At 49.0% G+C, this 20491-nt stretch overlaps 2 protein-coding genes across 4 annotated transcripts; both read right to left on the bottom strand.

Annotated features, from left to right (window-relative positions):
- On the bottom strand, positions 1-14616 carry Alad (aminolevulinate dehydratase). 3 transcript variants are annotated; one of them, XM_047524068.1, is made up of 12 exons: positions 14461-14616; positions 9332-9500; positions 7970-8020; positions 7418-7514; positions 6892-7027; positions 6688-6771; positions 6499-6587; positions 6165-6220; positions 5992-6079; positions 5812-5898; positions 5340-5469; positions 1-4112 (listed from the first exon to the last, which is right to left on the bottom strand). In XM_047524068.1, the coding sequence occupies exons 2-12, from the start codon at positions 9442-9444 to the stop codon at positions 4054-4056; spliced, it is 990 nt and encodes a 329-aa protein (XP_047380024.1). In that variant the 5' UTR covers positions 9445-9500; positions 14461-14616; the 3' UTR covers positions 1-4053. The 3 variants fall into 3 exon arrangements, with proteins under 3 accessions (XP_047380024.1, XP_047380025.1, XP_047380026.1); XM_047524069.1 differs by lacking the exon at positions 14461-14616 and adding an exon at positions 12675-12825; XM_047524070.1 differs by having other exon boundaries at positions 3-2262.
- Positions 14617-16567: 1951 nt separating this feature from the next.
- Pole3 (DNA polymerase epsilon 3, accessory subunit) lies at positions 16568-20484 on the bottom strand. The gene is made up of 4 exons (XM_047524071.1): positions 20239-20484; positions 20065-20150; positions 19631-19749; positions 16568-19357 (listed from the first exon to the last, which is right to left on the bottom strand). Exons 1-4 carry the CDS (start codon positions 20302-20304, stop codon positions 19185-19187), a joined length of 444 nt encoding a protein of 147 aa, XP_047380027.1. The 5' UTR covers positions 20305-20484; the 3' UTR covers positions 16568-19184.
- Between the last annotated feature and the right edge of the window lie 7 nt (positions 20485-20491).

Below are 20491 nucleotides of genomic sequence, written 5' to 3'. Positions count from 1 at the left end.
AAGTTAATACCTTTTCATATGTGTATTAGTCAAGTTTTCCTTTATTCTTATTTGCACAACTATACACAAATGTTTCCTTGTCATATATATTACAGATATCATACATATAAATTTCCTTTAAAACCAATCTCTCACCCTTTGCCTCTTCACAAATCCTTCCCCAGTTTTGTACTCTGGGCTTGGAGTTAGGAGGCTTGGTCTGCCATTGGAAGTGTGATTTTTGGACAAGTCTCTTCTCTGGGTCTGTCTCCCCATCTGTAAGTGTTAAACTGAGTGATCTCCAAGGGCCTGCCTGATATTCTGATCACAGCTTCTGTAATTCCAAGAAACTTCATGTGGTAGAGACGGCCATTGCCTCCAACATCCATTCTTTCTATCTTCCTTCCTCTGGAACCCTACAGTTTTAGCTGAGCACATGCCCCCACCCCCAACAATGGTGTGTGGACAAAAAGGATGTAACTTCTAGATCTTGCCTGTATAAAGAAGGGTCATGCTGTTACTGCCCTTCTCTTCCTGTTGTCTAAGAGGACCTGATGGAAGGAAACAGAGGTTGCCATCTGTGGCCACAAGATGGAAGTCAAGGTGTGTTGAGGATGAAAGAAGTAGAAGCTGAGATACCCCCACCCCCCACACACACCTTGCAGCTGACATATGAGCTTGGGGTTGCTTATTTTGGCTTTTTTCATACCCACTGATCCTGAAATGCAGACAATGACGGGGTCATCTTTAAGGAGCTAGTCTTAACAACATAAAAGGAGATAGCCATACAGACTTTAGGGGGATATGTTCCAGGCAAAGGAACCATTGGTGCAAAAGCTGAGACCTGGCCAGCCTCTGCAGCCTGAGGCAGATCAAGCCAACCCTGGTGCACCACCTTCCACTCCATCGTTCACAGTGACTGAGCCAACAGGTGGTTCTGACCCAAGCAGGTCCAATCAGAGATTGCCAGCAACTGATTTGCTAGGTGGCTAATAGACCAGAAAGGATCTTTCTCTGGGATTATAAATCTTAATGACCACTTAAACCTAGAGTTAGTGGGGATCATGTTGCTGCCAAGTGGCAAAAGCCAACCTGAGAATAATGCCGAGTGGTGGCAAAACCGGATGAGAACTAGAAGGGGACAGAGTCCTCCATGAAAGCTTTGACCCTGGATCCACCCACATCTGAACTTCTCATGATCCAGTTATGCAAATCAGCCAGCTCCTTTTTCGTTCCTGAACTGGGTTTCAGTCACTTGCAGCCAAGAGCTCCCAGGACAATCTAGGGCATGGTCTGCTGCAAGTCATAGACTCTAATGTTTGGAATTGGGGCTGGGAACAGGGAGCAGGGTGCAGGGAGCAGGTCAGGATTCCCCCTCTCCTTTTGGGCAGTTGGTGATCTTTGCTCTTAGGTAGTGAAGTAGCTGATAAAAAAGTCTGTAGAAGGGACAAGCTACAGTCTGAGTTGGCACATTTGAGAGGGAAACAAGAAAATCAAGTCTTACTAAGAAAGGCCCTTAATGCTCATCAACCCAGTGGTGATGCTGGGAGGTCGGATCATGTGTCGTGCCAGTCTGTGAAAGCGGAGTCCTCTGTCCAGGGATAAAATTACTTCTAGCAAGGGCAGGTCATTCTTCCTCTGTTCTTCCTGGTGCTCCAGTCACACCAGCCTTGGGCTCCTCTAGTTCCTTCTAGCCCCAGGGACTTTGCACAACCTTTCCTTTTGCCTGGAATGCTCTTGCCCAATCATAGCTTCATCTCCCGTCCAAATGTCAATCCTTCAGGGAAACATTTTTGATCCTCCAAAGCAGGTCAGGTCCTGTAGCCTCTTTCACATCATCTGAGTCTTTGGTGCATCTGCTTCCTGGTTCTCAGGGACGTTGATCCTCATGTGGTGCAGTGTTCACCACATGTTCCCCAAGTGGTCCGGCCACACATTTGTCTGCCTTCTTTGAACGGTTTGTATTAAAGGGCACCATCTGTCTCCCATCTCTGTGCCTAGAACCAACCAGGCTCTATACTTGCTCAGCAAGGATGGGTCTGAGATAACTAGACAAACCTTCCCTTCCACATCAATCACTTTAACCAGAAATAAGTGCAGGGGTCAGAAGGCAGAGACCCAGAAGCTAAGACGGATAGTTTCTGGTCTGGTCTATCTTGGGCTCAGCAGCAACTTATCTCCCGACTAGCGATGTGAGTCCTAGGTTGTAGGTGCAGGCTCAGGCTCAGGAAGGAGCTTTGGGACTCTTCAAGCTCTGATTTTGGCTGGTCACCTTCCAGAAAGCTGAGAACGGGTGAGATGAGGTCTTAAGGTGAGTTGCCACAGCTCTAATGAAGGACACCAGGAGGTGGAAGGGACTGGATTGTCTGTAGGAGCTGCCAGGAGTTTATAATTCTAAATGAATTAACTTATTCTACATTTAAAAATGGGCTGTACTGTCAGGTGTGGTGGTGCCTGTATTCCCAGGACTGAGGAGGCTGAGGCAGGAGGATCCCAAATTGGAGGACAGTCTCAGCAACTTAGAGACCCTGTCTCAATATAAAAAAAATTTAAAAAGGGCTAGGGTTATAGCTTAGCGGTGAAGTGCCTATGGGTTCAATAACCACTACCAGTGTGGGGAAGGAAATGGTTGTGTTGTCTTAGGGTCTGAACTGACCTTGTTGTGGCCCTAGAGTGGGGATGCCCTGTCCCTTTGCAGATGGGCAAGCAGACTTGCACACTGGCTTCTCCTCATCTGGGCCTTAACTTTCATTGGGAGGAGATCTGTCGTGTCAGTCTTAGCACAACTGCAAGCATTTGTGAAGTTGCCAAAGCTAGAACCCCATGAAGGCATCCCGTTTCCTTTTGTCCCCTTAGTCTCCCCAGGGATTTAAAGCATTGGCAAAAGTTGCCCCCCCCTTCGACTTGGGGTGTGGTTCAATGGCAGAGGTGCTTGGCTAGCATGCATAAGGCCCTGATTTAACCTCCAGCACAGGGGGGTAACATCTTTCAGTGGCCACACATTAGACAAGAAATAAAATCTAAGCTCACTACCAGATGTGGGATTTGGCCTTTCTACCCACGATCCTCTTCCTCACCTGCTCCCAAAGCCCTGCCAAACTCCTCCCACCACAGGGTCATGGTACACACCATCTTCTTTTTTGTTCTGTGGCCTCCATCTTTGTAAGGGTCTTTTCTTGTCCCTCTCAGTCTTAACCTTGAAGAGGGTCTCCCAACCATTCTCTGAGAGGGTCCTTCCCTTTATTTTCTGAGACCCTTCCTTTTTCAAAGTACTTATCACAGTTTGTAACTGCTCTGTCTGTTTTCTTATCAGTCTCCCCATTCTCTTTGTTTCATTTCCAGGAGGCAAGCTGTGGCCTGTCCTGCTGTATTCCTGGCACCCAGTGCTGTGCCTGGGCACAGAGCAGAGGTTCTCAAGAACTATCTTGTGCATAAAAAGCCTTTGGTGGTGGTGGTGTCCCCAGCAGTAAGGAAGTCCCCCTTTGCTTCTGGATTTTGGTCCTCATTCACCAGTCCTTCTTCTCCAGGTCTAGGCTGAGTAGCACAGGAGCTCCCAGGTAGCCTGGCAACCACTGACTTGTGTGGGAAACGCTGTCAGGTGGAACCATAGCACGGTCAGCTCTGCACCCAGGGCTGTCGAGCTAGGCCTCAGGCCCAGCACCCAGCTCTACTGCTGGAGGCCCCAGGCTTTCCAGAGCTTCTGAGGATCCAAGATCCCCATGCTCCAAGCCCCTCTCCCAGGCCCCAACCCTGGGCCCCACCAAGCCTGTCCTGGGGACTCTTGGTTGCTGTCAAACTGAAGCCACACCTGAGGAGAGCTGGGGGTGGACAGATGAGCCTCAGGGCTGAGCTCAGGCAGGGGCGGGAAGCTTGGAGAGCCCATGAGGACGTGACCAGGAGCAGTAAGATTTAGCAAGCTGGCAAAAGCCAGCCAGGGCGCTGGGTCCTGGCCGGGCATGGGAGCAGGAAGAGGGCACCGGGCACAGTTCTAAAAGCAGCCTTTACTTTGGTTTTCACTTCTCCAAGGCCCGGGGAGCCTTCTCAAGTTCTAGTTCTTGGGTCTTGTACACTCCGTTACTCCTTCAGCCACTGCAGGAGCTGAGGCGTGTAGTAGGTGATGATGACGTCAGCACCTGCGTCAGGAGGAAGCAGGAAATCGGGAGGGGCATGGCGTCAGCACAGCCTCTGGGGTCACAGCACAAGACCGGTCCCCGCTTCAGTCAGCTCCAGACCCTGGGGGACTCCTTTTCTCCTTCTGGGCCTCAATTTGCCAGCACATGCAACGTACAGCAGGGGAAGCAGGTAACGGCGAGCTCCCCTCCCATGCCGTATGGGGAAATCAAGGCCAGCGCAACGACGGGACTGGAATAAAGGCACTCCGCTTCCTAGGCTAGGCCTTTCTCCCTGCCACGTCACCCTGGAACACCTGGAAAGGGCTGACTGAGCCTGCACCCACTGTCCCCCACAGGGCCTAGTGAAGAGCCAGAGTGCCAAATCTGCTTCCTGTTTCTACAGACCTTTCTGCTGAGTGGGGTGCACAGGGTTCTGCTGTTAAATCCCTGGCCCATCAGCCCGAAGCTGGAGCCCATCCTAATGACCAGGATAGTGTGCTATGCTAATAAAACCTGCTCCCATTATGGAGTAATAGGCGTATGCTAATTGTACATATTATCTCATTTAATCCTCAGGACAACCAGGCACCAGGTATCTTATCCCTAGTTTACAGACAAGGACATTGGGATTGACAGAAGTATCTTGTCTAAGTTTTCACAACCAGAAAGCAATAGAGGGCTCTGTTTTCCTCACTGTTCCATGTTCTGTTCTGTCCTTTGACACCCTTTCCTCAAACTGTGTCTATATTTTTTTTTGGTGGTGGTGGGGCACCCAGGGGCTCTTTACTACCAAACTATATTACTAGTCCTTTTTATTATTTATTTTTTAATTTACTTATTCATTTTAAACTAAAGTACCAGCTTCTTCAATAAACATTTAATTTTTAAAAATTGTAGATGGATATAATACCTTTGCTTTATTTATTTATTTTTATGTGGTGCTGAGGATCAAACCTAGTGCCTCACCCATGCTAGGCAAGAGCTCTATCAGTGAGCTACTACCCCTTACTTTTTATTTTGAGACACAGTCGTGCTAAATTGCTGAGGCCACCCTTGAACTTGCAATCCTTCTGCTTCCCAAGTTGCTGGGATTATGAGTATGTGCCACCACACCTGGCCTGTGTCTGTTTAGATGCCTGTATTTGCAAGCATAAGAGTCCAGGCTGTCTCATGACTTCCTTTACCTATCTGGGCAAAGTGCCATCAGTCTCTGGGGTACAGGTCATAACCCCCATACCTGGCTCTTACCTGCTCTGCGGAAGGCAGTCATGGCCTCCAATACGGCAGCCTTGAGATCAAATGCCCCAGCCTGGGCTCCGTGCCACAGCATGGCGAATTCTCCAGACACGTGGTACACAGCGAGGGGGAGCTCGGGGTGCTGCGGGGGGCAGCCATGGGAACACGGCTGAGGTGGAGGGTGGTGTGCTCTGGAGTGTCCCTCCCTCCCTACACCATCTGTGACCATTTTGAGCTCTAGTCTGAGCAGTGACTCCTGGCAGCCCAGTCTGTTCTAGAACTGTCCAACCAGAGCTGCTCAAAGGCTCCTGTGAACCCTAGCACAGAGGCCAGGTTGGTTCCTGGGTAGGAATGGGGAGAGAGGCCTCCTACTCAGGTATAGACTGCTTCCAACTCTGAGAAGCCAGAGTCCCTCAATCTAAGGCCCCAGGATCTGTGGGACTGTCCCAATCTTCTGAGCCCCTCAAGTCTGCTCTGTGCTCACCTTGTCCTTCACCTCCCGCACAATGTCCAGGTAGGGCATTCCTGGCTTCACCATGAGCATGTCAGCTCCTTCCCGGACATCCCGGTCCTAAGGGATGAAGGTAAAGTGTCTGACAACAGCATTTATCCGGGAAGGGGACAGGCAGGGAGGGGAGTGTGTGGCTCAAGCCTGGTCACTTACCACTGCTCGGAGGGCGAGGCCCCGGGCTCCAGGGGGCAGCTGGTAGCAGCGGCGGTCTCCAAAAGCTGGGCTTGACTGAGCAGCATCCCTGCAGAGCACAGTCACTATGTGGGCTCCAGTTCTGGGCTGATGGGCCAGGGATTTAACAGCAGAACCCTGTCCACCCCACTCACCGGAAAGGTCCATAGAAACAGGAAGCAAATTTGGCACTGTAGCTCATCACTGATACCTACGGGAGACAATGGGTAGAGGCTCAGTCAGCCCTTTCCAGATGCTCCAGGATGAAGTGGCAGGGAGTGAAAGGTCTGAGGCTGAGAAGAGTGCCTGCATTCTACTCCTTCAGGAGCACTGGGTCTTGATTTCCCTATCTGAGTTGCAGAGGCTGAGACGGACCCCAAGCCTAATCCGGAGCTGGCCTCTGTTCTGTGATGCTAGGCACGTGGACACAGGGCTGGTCCAGGCTCTCTCCACGTGCCCCCCACCCTCCTCTGCACTCCCTGCCCATACCCTGTTGCCAAGTCCATGTGCCATCAGGGCCTCCTTGATGGCTTCCACTCGTCCGTCCATCATGTCCGACGGGGCTACTACCTGACATCCTAAGGGGCAGAGGGTGGTTTTCAGAACTCTGGGACCCTCCTATCCACTATGCCACCTCCCTGACCCACAGGTGTCCATACCTGCTGGGGACTCACTCACCTGCCTTGGCATAGGCCAGTGCCACCTCTGCCAGTCGCTGGCGGCTTTCCTCTGCCCTGAATGCTCCATTCTCACTCAGGAGTCCTGCAGGACAAGATGGCTGGGTTTGGGGGAGTGCCTTGGGCCCTGGCCTGTGCCCACCCTGGAGAGAACTGGGCAGTGGGTGTGGGTGGCAGCAGAGCTGGTGGGAGGGAGGGAGCTCACCGCAGTGACCATGGGAGGTGTAGGGGCACAGGCAGATGTCACAGGCCACCAAGAGGTTGGGGAAGGTCTTTCTCAACAGATGGATTGCTTCAATAGCTGGGGACTTCTCAGAGTCGGCTGCAGAGCCCCGCTCATCCTAGGGGCGGGGGAAGAAGAAAATTGTGTGTCTGCTACATGAAGCCTTTGGGAGGACATGGTGGCCAGCCATGACAGAGTGCACCCCTGCCCTCACTTTCTGTCACTGTCACGGCCCCTCAATAAGGAAGCACACAGAACTGTGCCCACTGCAGAGGAGACAAGAGAGACCTAGAGAGGGGACTTGACTAACGTCAAGTCAGGGTGTCACGGTGTCACGGCCCTACTTAGCTTCCTGACCCTACACTAGTACTGTCTTAAGGGCTGGGACTATGGCTATTCACTTGTATCCCCAGAACCAGTACAAGACAGGAGTAAGGATGCAGTCAGTGTGGAACCCGCGCCCACCCTCGCCCCACCACCTTTCTTATCCCTTCCTCTAATTCTTCACCTTGGGAACTTTGCTGGGGACACCAAAGATCAGGACACAGCGCAGACCCTCTTCCACCAGGGGCCTCAGCATCTCTTCCAGCCGGTTCACGCCGTACCTGGGAGGGGGCGGGGAGGGACTGAAGGGAGGCCCGTCCCAACTCCTTGGCTGTGCTTCTATTAAGAGTCAAGCTGCCCATGGCACCAGCAGGTGCGAGCCTCAGGACAGGTGGAGAAGGAATGCACCCACCAAACAGGTGGGGAAATCAAGCCCCAAACAGCGGAGCTAAGGAAGCTCTGCGGCAGCTCCTCCAAGGTGGTCCTAAGAAACTCCTATCTCAAGTTCAGCTCCCCATGCAGCAGCCTGCCTAGGGCTGCCTGGTGAAGCTCATTACTTCACGAGGCTGCCCCTTTACTGTACGACAGCTTTCGTCCCAGGGAAACTCTTCTCTCCAGTGATCTGCAGTTTACCTCTGGATCTTCTACCTCCTGAGTCTGCTTCTGCTTCCGGGTGCTGCCCCCTGCAAAAGTTCTCCCTCCATCACCCCCTTGCCCTCCCCAGCATGCCTCCTACCTGGCCACTCCTGGGAGGCTGGCAATAGGCTGTATGTCATCAGGAACATCCCTGTAAGAGCAGGGGTGGGCTATGGATTGGTGGCTGTGGGAAGGGGTGACTGGGAGGGATGGTGGGGAACTGGGAAGGAATATGGGAATGGAGATGGAAGGAGGGGATGGGGTCCAGTGTCTGGCTCCCCTGGCCTGAAATAATAATAGGAACAAGAATAACAGTGACAATAAAAGCAACTGTACTAAAAGAACAATAATTACAGGAAGGAGTTAAGTGATTAAGAATGTGGACTCTGACATCAAACAATCCTTGCTTCCTATTCTAGCTACTTTCCAACTGGGTAATCTAGGCCCAGTTATATCATCCCTCTGAGCCTCAGGTCTTTTATCCAGAGCCTGGATAGGATCAATTCATTTATTCAACAAAAGTTTACTGAACACTTATTATGTGCCACGTACTAGTCTAGGTGCTGATGATAGAACAGTAAACAAAACAGGTCAAAATTCCTGCCCTCATGGAGTTGGTCTTCCTGGAGACAATGTTTATTCCTTCTTCGTACACATGCTGCCAGGACTGAATGAGATGCATGCAGGATGCTCACACAGTACCTGGTACACAGTAAGTACTCAATAACTGTCGGCTGTTGCTATTATTAATAATCACGATTGCATGATTATTATTCCTAATCCCCTTCTACGTGGACATAACACTTTACAACTGACAGAGCCTTCTCCATTTCTGTTGTCGATTCCGAAAATTCAGGCTGGCAGGCAAGGCTAGTTATTCTTATTTTACGAAGGGGAGAACTGAGGTCTTTTCAAGGTTCAGGCCATTCCTAAGACTACTGTCCTTAACCCAGTAAGCTGCTTCTTTTTTTTTTTTTTTAATATTTTTTTAGTTGTCAATGGATCTTTATTTTGCTTATTTATATGTGGTGCTGAGAATTGAACCAGTGCCTCACACACTAGGCAAGGGCTCTACCACTGAGCTACAACCCCAGCTCCCAAGTAGGCCACTTCTAATACCTTGAGTTTCCAGGTGACAGTCCATTTCCCACCCCGCTGTGGTATTGGGGATTGAATACAGCGCCATGCTTATGCTAGGCAAACAATCTACCAATGAGCTACGTCCCCAGTCCTTTTTATTTTTTATTTTGAGACAGGGCTTGCTAAATTGCCCAGGCTGGTCTGGAACTTGTGATCCTCTTGCCTCAGCTTCCTAACTGGGATTATAGGCATGTGTCACCATACCTGGCTGTGATGGCCCAATTTACACCTCCCACCCCCAGCAATACTGATGCCTGCTCCAGTCACACACCTGCCCCCACCCTGAGCAGATCAAAGGCCTGGCCCATTCCTGGGGACTCACGTGACAAAGATGGGGTAAATGAAGTTGGAGGCACTGAGAGTGGTGGCGGCTGTCTGCCAGGTTCGAAGCAGCGGATGGAAGTAGCCACTGTGCAGAACAGACTGGGGCTGCATGGTGTGGGCCAGAAGACAGACAGCTGGTTTTCGGGGTGTCTGCTGTGTGCTCAGCTCTGCAAGGGACAACATGAAATATGGTCCCTCTCCCTGAGAGATGGTCACATCTGAAAGACAGCTCTTCCAGATTCCTGCCTCCCCTCGCTCTAGCCCAGGGCTACTCAGAGTGGGGTCCATCAATCCCTGCTGGGCTACACCACAGTAAGTCTTTAGAAACTTCATAGCAAAATGAATCTAATGAAGAAACCTCTGAGTTTGTTGTGTATGTGACTACTATTAAAAACAATTAAGAACAATTTCTGGTTATTAATTTTAATATTTTATCAAACAACCAATGGACTGCAAATTTAAAAAAGGAAGAAAAATGAACTAATTCCTTCCTAGGCATACTTTGAGAAGCACTGATCCAGACAGCATTTAAGTTTTGTTCATTTGTGAAAAATGCTCATGTTCACAGCAGAAATTTTAGAAGAATATAAGTAAGCAAAAGGAGAATTCCCTATAATTCTACCTCAAGCGAAGTGCGGCTAACACCTTGCCATGGGAACTTCCTGACATGCACTTAGAGGGTAAAACCATACACGTGCAGCAGACAGAGGGGTTGAGGCACCTGCACCCTCCCCACCTGGGTGACCACGAAGGCCGTCTCCCAGCCAAGGAGACTCCTGCACCTTCTTGCTCTGAGGTGGCAGCTTGTCCCTCTGATGGAGAAGGCTTGGGCAATCTCTACAGCCTCACCACACCCACGTCTACGGGCCTCTCCTCCCCTACCCTGGCCAGCTTTCTTCTTGCCCATGCTGCAGCCTCTCTTATGTAACAGTGCTTCTCGGCTCCGTCTCATCTTGTGCCAACAGCTTCTGCGGGGCAGGGTCCAGGGTTAGTTTATTTTCACCTGCCCCACTACACTCTGCCCACACATGGACTCTGGCACGCAGCAAGTATTTAATTACATTAAGAACAAGACAATATGCCCTCCGTGCCAGAGAGGTGCTATGAGGCAGGAGGAAGCGGGGCATTCAGGTGTTTCTTGAGTATCTGCTGTGTGCCAGCCACACTGGGCACTCTCACAGGTGACCTCTCCTTGAGTTCGCATGTCAGTCCAGGGAGGTAGGGCTGATGGAGTGCACTTCAGAGAAAAGGAGCTCTGCCACAAAGGAGTCACGGTTTCTAAGTGGGTTAGAGAGCAGAAGAAGCTTCTGGAAGACCAGGGCTTGAGCTTAATTTTGCAGGATAAGTGGGTTCAGCTTGGTGGGGGAACAAGACAGCTCTTTCTCAGGAAGAGAAAAAAGGGGTGAAGTTGGGGGTAGAAGATAGCTGTGGGCTGTTCTGAGGACCTGAGGAGGCAATGGAGCTGGAGCCTGTGTGGAAGGAGGGGAGGGGAGAGGAAGGCAGGGGGCCAGGGAAGATTTCTGAGCAGGAAGTAGGGGAATGGCTGGTCAAAACCTGGCTTAGGAAGATAAATCCTCCCACTGAGCAGAACAGACCGGAAGCAGAGGACAGGGGTATGGGAGGTCTGAGGGCGGAGAAGGAAGGGCCACAGTGATGCAGCCAAGAAGCAGTCTCTCAGGGCGGATGTGCTGTCTGCCTGACCCAGAGGGCGGTGGACAGGGACAGGGCAGGAATAGGGTGATGGGAAACCAGGCGCACAGAGGAGACGGAGGGCTTCATTTCAGACATTCCTTTTTGGAGGTGCTTGGGAGAACACCCAGTAGCCAGGTGGAATGTGTGTTGGCGGGAAGCCACACAAAAAGTGGGGGTGGCAGTTCCAAGTGCAGTTGCTCCTGGGACAAATGGAACTCAAGACCCAGAGGGGGCAAGGACTGACCCAAGGTCACACAGTGCATTATAGGCTAAAATAGCAGGACTAGAACCCTGGTGATCCTTCAGTGTGCCAGGGCTGACTTTCTGCCCAATCTCTCCAGCCTCTTTGGCTCCCTCCCAGCTCAGGGGCCCATCTTATCCCATCTTCCTCCTTGGTGGGGTTGGGGTTATCAGAAGCTGCACAGGGATCCACCCTACCCCCACGCCCCAGGGTGGGTCAGTCTCATCACCTGACACAGGGGCAAGCCAGGGCTCCCCAAAGATGTCTTAATCCCTAAATGAGCAATCATTCAGCAGATATGAGGTTCTGTCTGCCCCTTTTGTGCAAGATTTTGCTGCCCTGTCTGCCAGGAATTAATTCAGCTCAGAGCAGTCAAGTCACTTGCCCAAGACCACACAGAAAGTAAGTGACTGAGCCAGAAACTAATTTTTTTTTTTAAACTTCAAATGCAGGGTTTTATATACTATCACCCACTATACTGGTCAATGTTTGATTTAGTAGGTATCTCTCTGCAATGGGTGCTGGAAAGAAATACACTGAGTGTATTAATTAGGTACTGGGTACTTTATGCTTATATTATCTTAATTATAAGAACTGTCCTTTTAGTCATAGGAAATGGAGGTTCCAAGAGGGTTTATGTGACTTGCTCAATGTCATTCTGGAGAGTATAGTCAAATTTTGAAACCAGGTTCACATGTCTCTGATTCATTTCCCTGAGCAACAATCTTTTGTAGCAGGCTGTGGGCTTCTGGAATTCTCAGCTGCATTCCACTGGCCTCAACTCCCCACTTCCTTTAGGAGGCCCACTGAACAACTGCCTTCTGCCTATAAGAAACCTCTAGTAGGATTGCTTATGAGCTGTGCTGCCCAAATTTCACCCTGAGGAGCCTGGGAGAGGTGGGGAGGGCACAAGGGAGGCGGAGGCAGCCTTGCTAAAGCAGTTCCATTTTGATCTTTTTTTTTTTTTTTTATGGTCAGAGAGATAATACATTGAAAAATGGTGTTAGTGCTGGAAGAATTAAAAAGTTGAAAATCACTGATCCTATTTAAATTATAATATGGAAAATGGTGCAGAGAGGCCACAGGACTTGCTTGAGATCACAGTGAGTGAGGTACAGAGCTAGGAAATGACCCTGAGGCTCTTGGTTCAGGTCCAGTGCACTGTGATCACATAGAGTCAGTCCATGACAACAGTGGAGTGGGAAAATGCCCCAAGTCACATTTCTGCTTTGCAGAGTCAAATCAGGCCAGGGTTTTGCTTTGTGAAAAGTCCCTCAAAGTTTGGTAGGTTTTTGCACAGCGGAAGGGCATGTCCCCTAAATTAAGGGAGCTTGCAAACCTCAGCTTAAATCCTGTGTCACCACATTTATAGGAACAAGACACCAGGAGGCCCCACGCCTTCGCTCACCCACATTAGAACAGGTTAGTTTTATGGAAAGCAGTACAGGGTAGTGCAGAAGAAACCATGTTGCAGGATCAAGCTGGCCCAGGTCTGGTCTGTGCTCTACTCTAACGTTGGCCAAGGTCAGCCGTCTTTCAGGGCCTTCATTTCATTATCTACCAAATGGGTTGACATTATCCAGTTTGTGAGGCTGCAGAGAAGATTACGGGTAGTGCTGAGGTATGTGTCTGGCACCAAGGAGCCACTCAGTAAACAAGAAGCTCATTTTATTATTAGGAGCAGGGCTGATCTGGAACAAAATCTCCCGGTACAGTCCTGTGCCTCCTGCACCACACCCTGAAGTGAGGACTTCACTTGAAGTTGTTTAGGCCCTGTGGGTCACAAGATGTTCCAAGGTCCCTGCTTCCTAGCACCTAATGTGATGGAGGAGAAATAAAACCCCACACAGATACCAGAGTAGTGGGGTGGCCCGAGTGCCGTGGGAGGATCCTGTCTCTGGGAGTCAAGAAGAGCTTCAGGAAAGAAAGAACACTGAGGGACAGACTTTCAAATTGGTTGTGAAGGTCTCGTCTTTCTTGGCTGGTCACATCCCAACCTGGGACTAACCTAACTTAGACCCTGAGAGCGGCCACCAAGCGGGTAAGAGAGCTACAGGGCCTGAGTCCTGCAGGTTGTGCTCCACTGATTCCAGAAGCTGTGCTCTTGGCCCAGAGTGATGGGAGCTGCTACGAGCTCTGGCAGGCTCTGCCACTGGCTCAGAAGGCAGTCAGAATTCCAGCTAGGTAGAAGAGCCAGGGTTTAGAAACCCAAAGCCCCAGAAAGGCCCAGGACAGCAGCTGCCAGGCAGTTCTGAAGGTTCAAACAACCCACATTTCTGGAATATCTACTCTGTACCTGCTGCAGTGCTACATATAGGGATTAAAGAGAAAAATGAGAACCCAGTCTGGTTCTGGGACTTTGAAAGCCCTAATCTCTGGGCTCAGCAATTTGTACCTAAGAGAAGCTGCCATTTCCACAGATTCCTAGAATATCCTTGCTATGAGGTTTCTTGAAGCTTGCTGATTTCATCACTGAAACACTGGTAAAACTGGGCTCAGAGAAGGGCAAAACACTGGCCCTGGATCCTGCAGCAGGTTAGTTGCAGATCTGGGCTAGAATTCAGTTCTCCAGCAGCCCAGTCCTCAATGCCCACCATGACCCTTGGTACTGTGACAGATTTTAAATTTTATTCCTAGCACAGTTGGACTTATGAAGAGCTACAGGTGAAGAGGGTTGAGGGAGGGAAGGGGTAGAACCCTAATCTACTGGGCAGCTTGGCGGTAGAGGGTGGTTAAGTTTGTGGGCAGTGGAGTCTGGCAGATGGTTCTGCCACTTTCCGCCTGAATGACCTCAGTTTCTTCATCTGGTAAGTGGGGACTTGAACGGACCTCAATGGTGTGTTGCAAGGACTGAATTGGCCAAGCATGCAACGTCTAGCACAAGCGGTTCTTATTGTTTCCACCTCTCTCCTCCAGCCCGCAAGGCACCTCGGGCTCCGAACTGATGCGGACTGCTGGCGGTGCCTGGGTTGGGGTGAATCCAAGAGAAAAGGCGATAAGCGGGAACTCGGTCTCCAATCCAGGCTATTGCAGTACCATCTAACCCAAACAGGGGCCCATGGAGACTCGGTCCCCAGCTGCAGCGCCGGAGCTTCAACACACGGCACAACCTAGGGACGTAGGGCTTAGTGCAACTGACCCCGCTTAGCTCAGAGGCAGATCTCCAAACCCTCCATCTCCCGGAGCCCACTCACCGCCTCCTTGAAGACTCCGAACCGCTGCTCCAGACACTGCAGTCCCGGGCTCTAGTCTCCCGGGGCCCACGTGGGGGCGGGGCGGCTCACCCGGAAGCAGCTCCCCCCGCGGCCCGCCCTCACCCGCAGGGAAGCCACGCCCCTTGCGGTCACTCTCCGGGAGGGCAGGTCAGCTCCCGCGCGCCCCGGCCCACGCTTATCGGACTCGAGACCTGGCCAATCAGGTATGCCGAGGGGCTGGACAGCCACCCTCCGCCCGCCCCGGGGCTGGGGAAATGAGCGAGGGAGCCCACCTGGGGCTCCGGAACCGCGCGGGAGGGCCCCATCGAGTGACCGCTTCTCGCAGGCTGGCACAGCTCTGGGTTCATCCCTAGGTTTGCTTTACTGTTCTTCCCAGCCTCCCGCAGCCTTGGCCCTGGTTCCGTTTTTGACGAAAGAACAATTGGATGTCAAGGACATTACCACCACCAATAATGCCTAACACAACAGTTTAATCAATTTTTGCAAACTGGGCATTTAAAGTTGTTGAGTTCAACACCACACTGTCTTCCAAGTTTTTAGAGAAAATTTATTCCAGCGTAATTACTCAGGGTCTATTCTGTGTCATGGGTTGGGACACGTGATGTACAAAGAGGCATTTAAAAAAAAAAAAAAAAATCCCCAGGGGCATCAGACCTGACTAGGAGGGGTACACTGAGAGATCTGAGCAGAGGTTTATGGTTGGATGGGAGAGGACTTGTAGGAGCAGGAGGGATCTGATGAGGTTTATGGGCCAGAAATGAGAGGGGAAGTGGATTGTGGTTGTGAGGGAGTCGCTAGAGGAAGGCATGGGAATTAACTGCTTAATTTGTTACAGGGTAATGAAAATGTGTATGCATGTATGTACGTGCGTGTGTGGTACTGGGAACCGAACCCAGGGTGCCTTACACAGAGCTACATCACCAATCCTTTTTACTTTGTATTTTGAGATAGGATCTCCTTAAGCTACTGAGGGTCTAAGGTTGCTCCAGCTGAGCGAGAGCCTGACTCAAAATAAAAAAATTAAAAAGGTCCGAGGATGTAGCTCAGTGGTAAAGCACTCCTAGGTTCAATCCACAGTACCAGATAAATACAATAAAAAATAAAATGGTTTATTTTGTGTTCTGTGAGTTCTATCTCAATTTTAAAAAAGCTATTTCACTGGATGCAATGGGGTATTCTGGAATGGAGCTGTAACAAAAAAGATAGTATTAGGAAAACTGGTGAAATATGAGAACAGTTTGGCCTTTAAATTTTTTCTTTGATTTGACAAAATATTCCATGGTTATGTAAGATGTTAATGTGGTGGCTTGAGAGGCTGAGGCAGGAGGATAGTGAGTTCGAAGCCAGCCTCAGAAACTGGTGAGGTGGTAAATAACTCAGTGAGACCCAGTCTCCAAAATAAAATACAAAATAGGGCTGGGGATGTGGCTGGGTGATTGAGTGCCCCTGAGTTCAAACCATGGTACCAAAAAAAAAAAAAAAAAAAAAAAAAAAAAAAATGTTAATGTGAAGGGAAGGGAAGTTGGGTGATGGTTTATGAGAAGTCTGTACCCTTTGTAGTTTTCTGTAATTCTAAAATTGCTCTAAAATAAAAAGTTTATTTAAAACAACAATAACAGAAGCATTGTCAAAGGCTGTAGGCACACAATCTATTTTCATAAATTAGTGCTAAGATCCTGACAAGCCACTTCTAAGCAGGCTCAATTGCCATTGGTAAAAAGAGGGGGTGAGGCTGCAAAAGTAGTTTTGAATGGGTTAGGACAATCTTCTACTCCCCAGAACCAGATTAAAATCTCTGGGTATGAAGTGTTGTGCTTAAAAAAGAAAGATGAGAAGAATCACCTGTTTGGTAACAAACCTTCAAAATCCAGATACTACTAAAGGAATGATAAAGATGTGGCTGGGGAAAACTGATCCATGTCCTCAAAGATTCTTCCCAGTTGTTAAATTCTGTAGGTTTTTTTTTTTCCTTATATGTATTTTAGTTGTAGATGTACACAATATATTTACTTATATTTACTTATTTTTATGTGGTGAGGATTGAACCTAGTGCCTCACACATGAGAGGCAAGTGCTCTACCACTGAGCTACAACCCCTGCCCCTAAATTCTATAGTCTTAAACCATAGTCTCTTTCAGGAAACATTGCTCTCAGAAAGTTAGTTTGGTAGGGAATGGGGCAGGATGAACTAAAACCATATAGGGGAGCTTTTTTGGATTCACTTTTGACTGGAGCATATACAGCTTTATGTTGAAGATTAGCATAGATGGTAGGGTGAGCTCCTTACAACTGGTTAAATATGGACTTATGAACCCTTAAGTCCAAACTTTCTAGGCAAGTGCTCTACCACTGAGTTATATTTCCAACCCTTTTTTTGAAACATCTTAAGTTGCCCAGGCAGGTCTTGAACTTGCAATTCTCTCATCTCAGCCTCCTGAGCAGCTGGGATTAGATGAATGACACTGTGCCCAGATTGAATTTAATAGTAAGTGGGAAATGACTGTAATACAGCCATGTTCCAGAATGATCCACTTGGCAAGCAAAACACCGGGGAAGCAGATGAGGCAGGAAATTGAGCTCAAAGGAAGTCACAGGAGTCCAGATGGGACCCGAGGACTTAGCCTAGAATAGTGCTCATGGGAATTAAGAAAGGATGTTTCTACTGTGGAACAGGAAAAAGCCACTAAACCAAGTAACCACTGGATTCTACCTTTGTAAAATATCATTTATATGTTTATCATTTGAAAAACTTTATTATATAGAGTTGTGGTTGAGATAATGGAGATAACAGCAGTGCTGCTCCAGAGTTTTAAGAGTTAATACTTGAGAGCATTTAGAACACTGCCAGACACAGGATGGGCTCAATAAACGGCATTGCTGAGAATCTAGTATGTACAGGGTGCCCAGCAGAGCCACTAAATGCAGCACCCTTGCCTGTGAACGAGCAGCATCTGCTGGTCATACAAGGTGATGCAGGATTCCACATTGACAAAAAGTCTGGCCCAATCCATAACTCAAATACCTAATGGGGCATGATTAGTGGATCTTCTCCAAAAACACACCCTACAAATGTATGTCATGACTTTACTCTCTTTTTTTCTTGAAACGGGTCTCAATGCGTTTCTCAGGCTGGTCTTGAACTCCTGGACTCAAGGGATTCTCCCACCTCAGCTTCCTGAATGCTAAAGCTATTGGCGCATACCCCCCCACAGTTAGCTAGTATGTCATCACTTTAAGCAAGAATTTTTTTATTTGTACAAAGCATTATAACCTTTTGGTTTGGTTTTGTTTTGCGGTGCTCGGGATCGAACCTAGGGCCTTGTGCTTGCAAGGCAAGCACTCTACCAATTGAGCTATCTCCCCAGCCCCCATTATAACCTTTAAAACAGTCTCATTTCTCAATAAACTTTCCATTGTATTCATTTAACAAATTAATGGTGTTAAACTATATACCACACTCCCTTGTCAAATCCCAAGCTCTCAACTGAGACAAAAAAGTGCTCTGGAGCACCGAATGGAAAGAGAAAAGGCTAAGAAAGGCCAACAGAGATACTTTAAAAGAAGTTAAGGGGGATTTTTTTGGGTGGGGGTAAGAGATTTAATTCATGAGCACCATCAGATTTCCCTCAAAGCTTCACAAAATAACTTTAAGATATGAGATTAGAACTAAGGAACCTGAGAAACCTGCACTTCAGGATATTAAGCAGGGAATCAGAATTCCTAGATTGTGGATGAAGTGAGTAACAGAGGGAAAGTAGAGAAGAATAAGAGAAAAATAGGAAGTGAGACACACAAAGGGAAAAAGCTGTGCCTAGAGGAAATTAAGTCTGAAACTCACAATGAATTAAAGAATGAAAAGACAAAGACACAGTCTGGGAGATGGAGTATAAGAAAAGAAAGCCTAGGTTCTGCATCTTCCAGGAGATGACTATAAATCCTAAAGCTGTACAGTAGTAAACAGTGAGGGACATCTAACACTATGCCATCTGTTTTATAAAAGTAAGACACTGGCACCTCTGCTTGACCAACTCCAATCAATACTGCTAATTTAAAAGCATATGTCACCAGAGTGCAGCCATCCTACAGGTTGTATGTCTATAAGCAATCTAAAAGGACTGAAAGCTAAGTGGGATTAGAGGAAATGAAACTCAAATTAATGCAAATGTCAAGTGATGGTCAGACAACTGAGTTAATTATTCTCCCACAGTCTTTTAGTAGTTTTTTTTAAAGCTAAACCATTCTGACCATTCGTAATGAGCCACTATTGCCAAATACTGTACAAATAGGCTGACCATGATCAAAACTCCAATGTTTCCTGAGCCTTCACTGTCTCTGTGATATGGAACATGGCAGGCAGCATGGAAGTTATTACTTTTTTGGAGGTGCAAAAAGAGTCTTGGGATCAAAAACTACCTAGCCATAAATGTAAGGAAACAAGAGATATTAATCTGACTAATAAACCATTCAGAATCCCTTACCAAAAAGTCATAACTTCAGACTGATTAAGCAAAACAGGATTCTGTCATTCAGATGCTCTTAGTCTGGGAAGCACTGGTTTTGATGATAATTCTAGTCAGTTTTTATTCTGATCTTCTCAGGCAAAGATCAAACTTTGTCTGCTCTGCCCAGCAGGAAAAAACTTTGCATAAACAGGTACCATAATTCAGTGTGGTAGCTTCCAGTTCTTGGTCTGCCCTCCCTATTCAATTGTCTACGTCCTCCTCTTCGTTTTGTTCTTCTTCTTCCAGTCTCTCCTCATCTTCTTCATTGTCCTCATCCCTGCTCCTGTCTTGTTCTTCTGAGTCTGTTTTTTTGTCTTTGTCCTTCTTCTTTTGCTCTGAAGCTTCCTTCTTACCTTTTTGTTCCCGCCTATAAGCTGTAAGGAAGTAGGAGGGGATTAGGAGGAGGGTTGGAAGAGGGAATGAGATGCTGAAGCAGCAAACTCCGTGGTATAACTGGAAAAGCTGTGGCTGAGAAGGAAAAATAACCTGCCCAGCATCACAAACAGATCTGAGGTAGCAACTAAGTCACATCCAGTACTGGTTTACTGGACTTAAAAGGGACCCACGCTGAAAGCCTCAGGGCCAGGTGAACAGGTCACACAGGATGACCATCTTCTATGTGCTTTAGAAAATGGAAGGCTCGTTACCTTCCAGAGCTTCTTTTAAGGGCGTTATGAACCGCTGGAACTCCATTTCTTCCATGGCTGAGAGCACATCACTGGCATTGAGCGTCTTGCGTTTCCCTTTCATTGCAAAGTTGTTGGCACTGAAAGAAGAAAGAGCAAGCGCTGTCAGGCACTTCTTGCTGTGTGCCAGAGGAGGGGTGGGGAAACTGCAGGGTTATGAGATGCATGGGTTTTTGTGTGACACGGGTAAGTACCTTCTTTTTCTGAACGAAAAGGCTAGAGCAAAGTTATTTTGTTGTTTAATGTGCTACACAGCTTAGGAGGGCTGTGACTCTCTCCCCGCTGAGATGGGACAGTTTGTCGGGGTCTGTGGGTTCCAGACCACGAACCCCGAGCCAGGTGCCCTGCGCCTCCCTCATATCCAGCTGAACCGTGCCTAGCTGTGCCCCGCTCACCAGGATGTGGCGTACAGCACGAAGACGCTGGCGGCGCGGGAGATGGCGCTCCGGGCCTCCTTGGAGATGTTGACACCGTCCGGGAGCTGTGAGGGGAGTTGGGGTGAGCAAGGCGGCCAGCCCAGGACCTGCTTCCCTCCTGCCCGCTCGTCCGCCCCCGGCCCAGCAGCTCACCGCCTCCTTGATAATCCTGGTGATGACAGCATTGGGCAGGTTTAAGTCCTCTGGCCTCTCCGCCATTGCCGCCGCCGGGTCGGAGCTTATTCAGCCTCAGGCGTCTTCTTCAGGCAGCTACCGCGTCCGGACTTCCCGCGTCGCTACGGTCTGACCCTCCGAGGCTTCCGTTCTGCCCCACGTTGCCAGCACTGCGTCCCACAGTGCCCCGCGCGCCATAACCGCTCTCCTGCCCCAACCCCCCCCCACCTCA

This window comes from Sciurus carolinensis, chromosome 14 (assembly GCF_902686445.1).
Source record: "Sciurus carolinensis chromosome 14, mSciCar1.2, whole genome shotgun sequence".
Classification (NCBI taxonomy): domain Eukaryota; kingdom Metazoa; phylum Chordata; class Mammalia; order Rodentia; family Sciuridae; genus Sciurus; species Sciurus carolinensis.
Note: the sequence above shows the minus strand (reverse complement) of the source record. Positions and strands in the feature narration are given on the sequence as shown.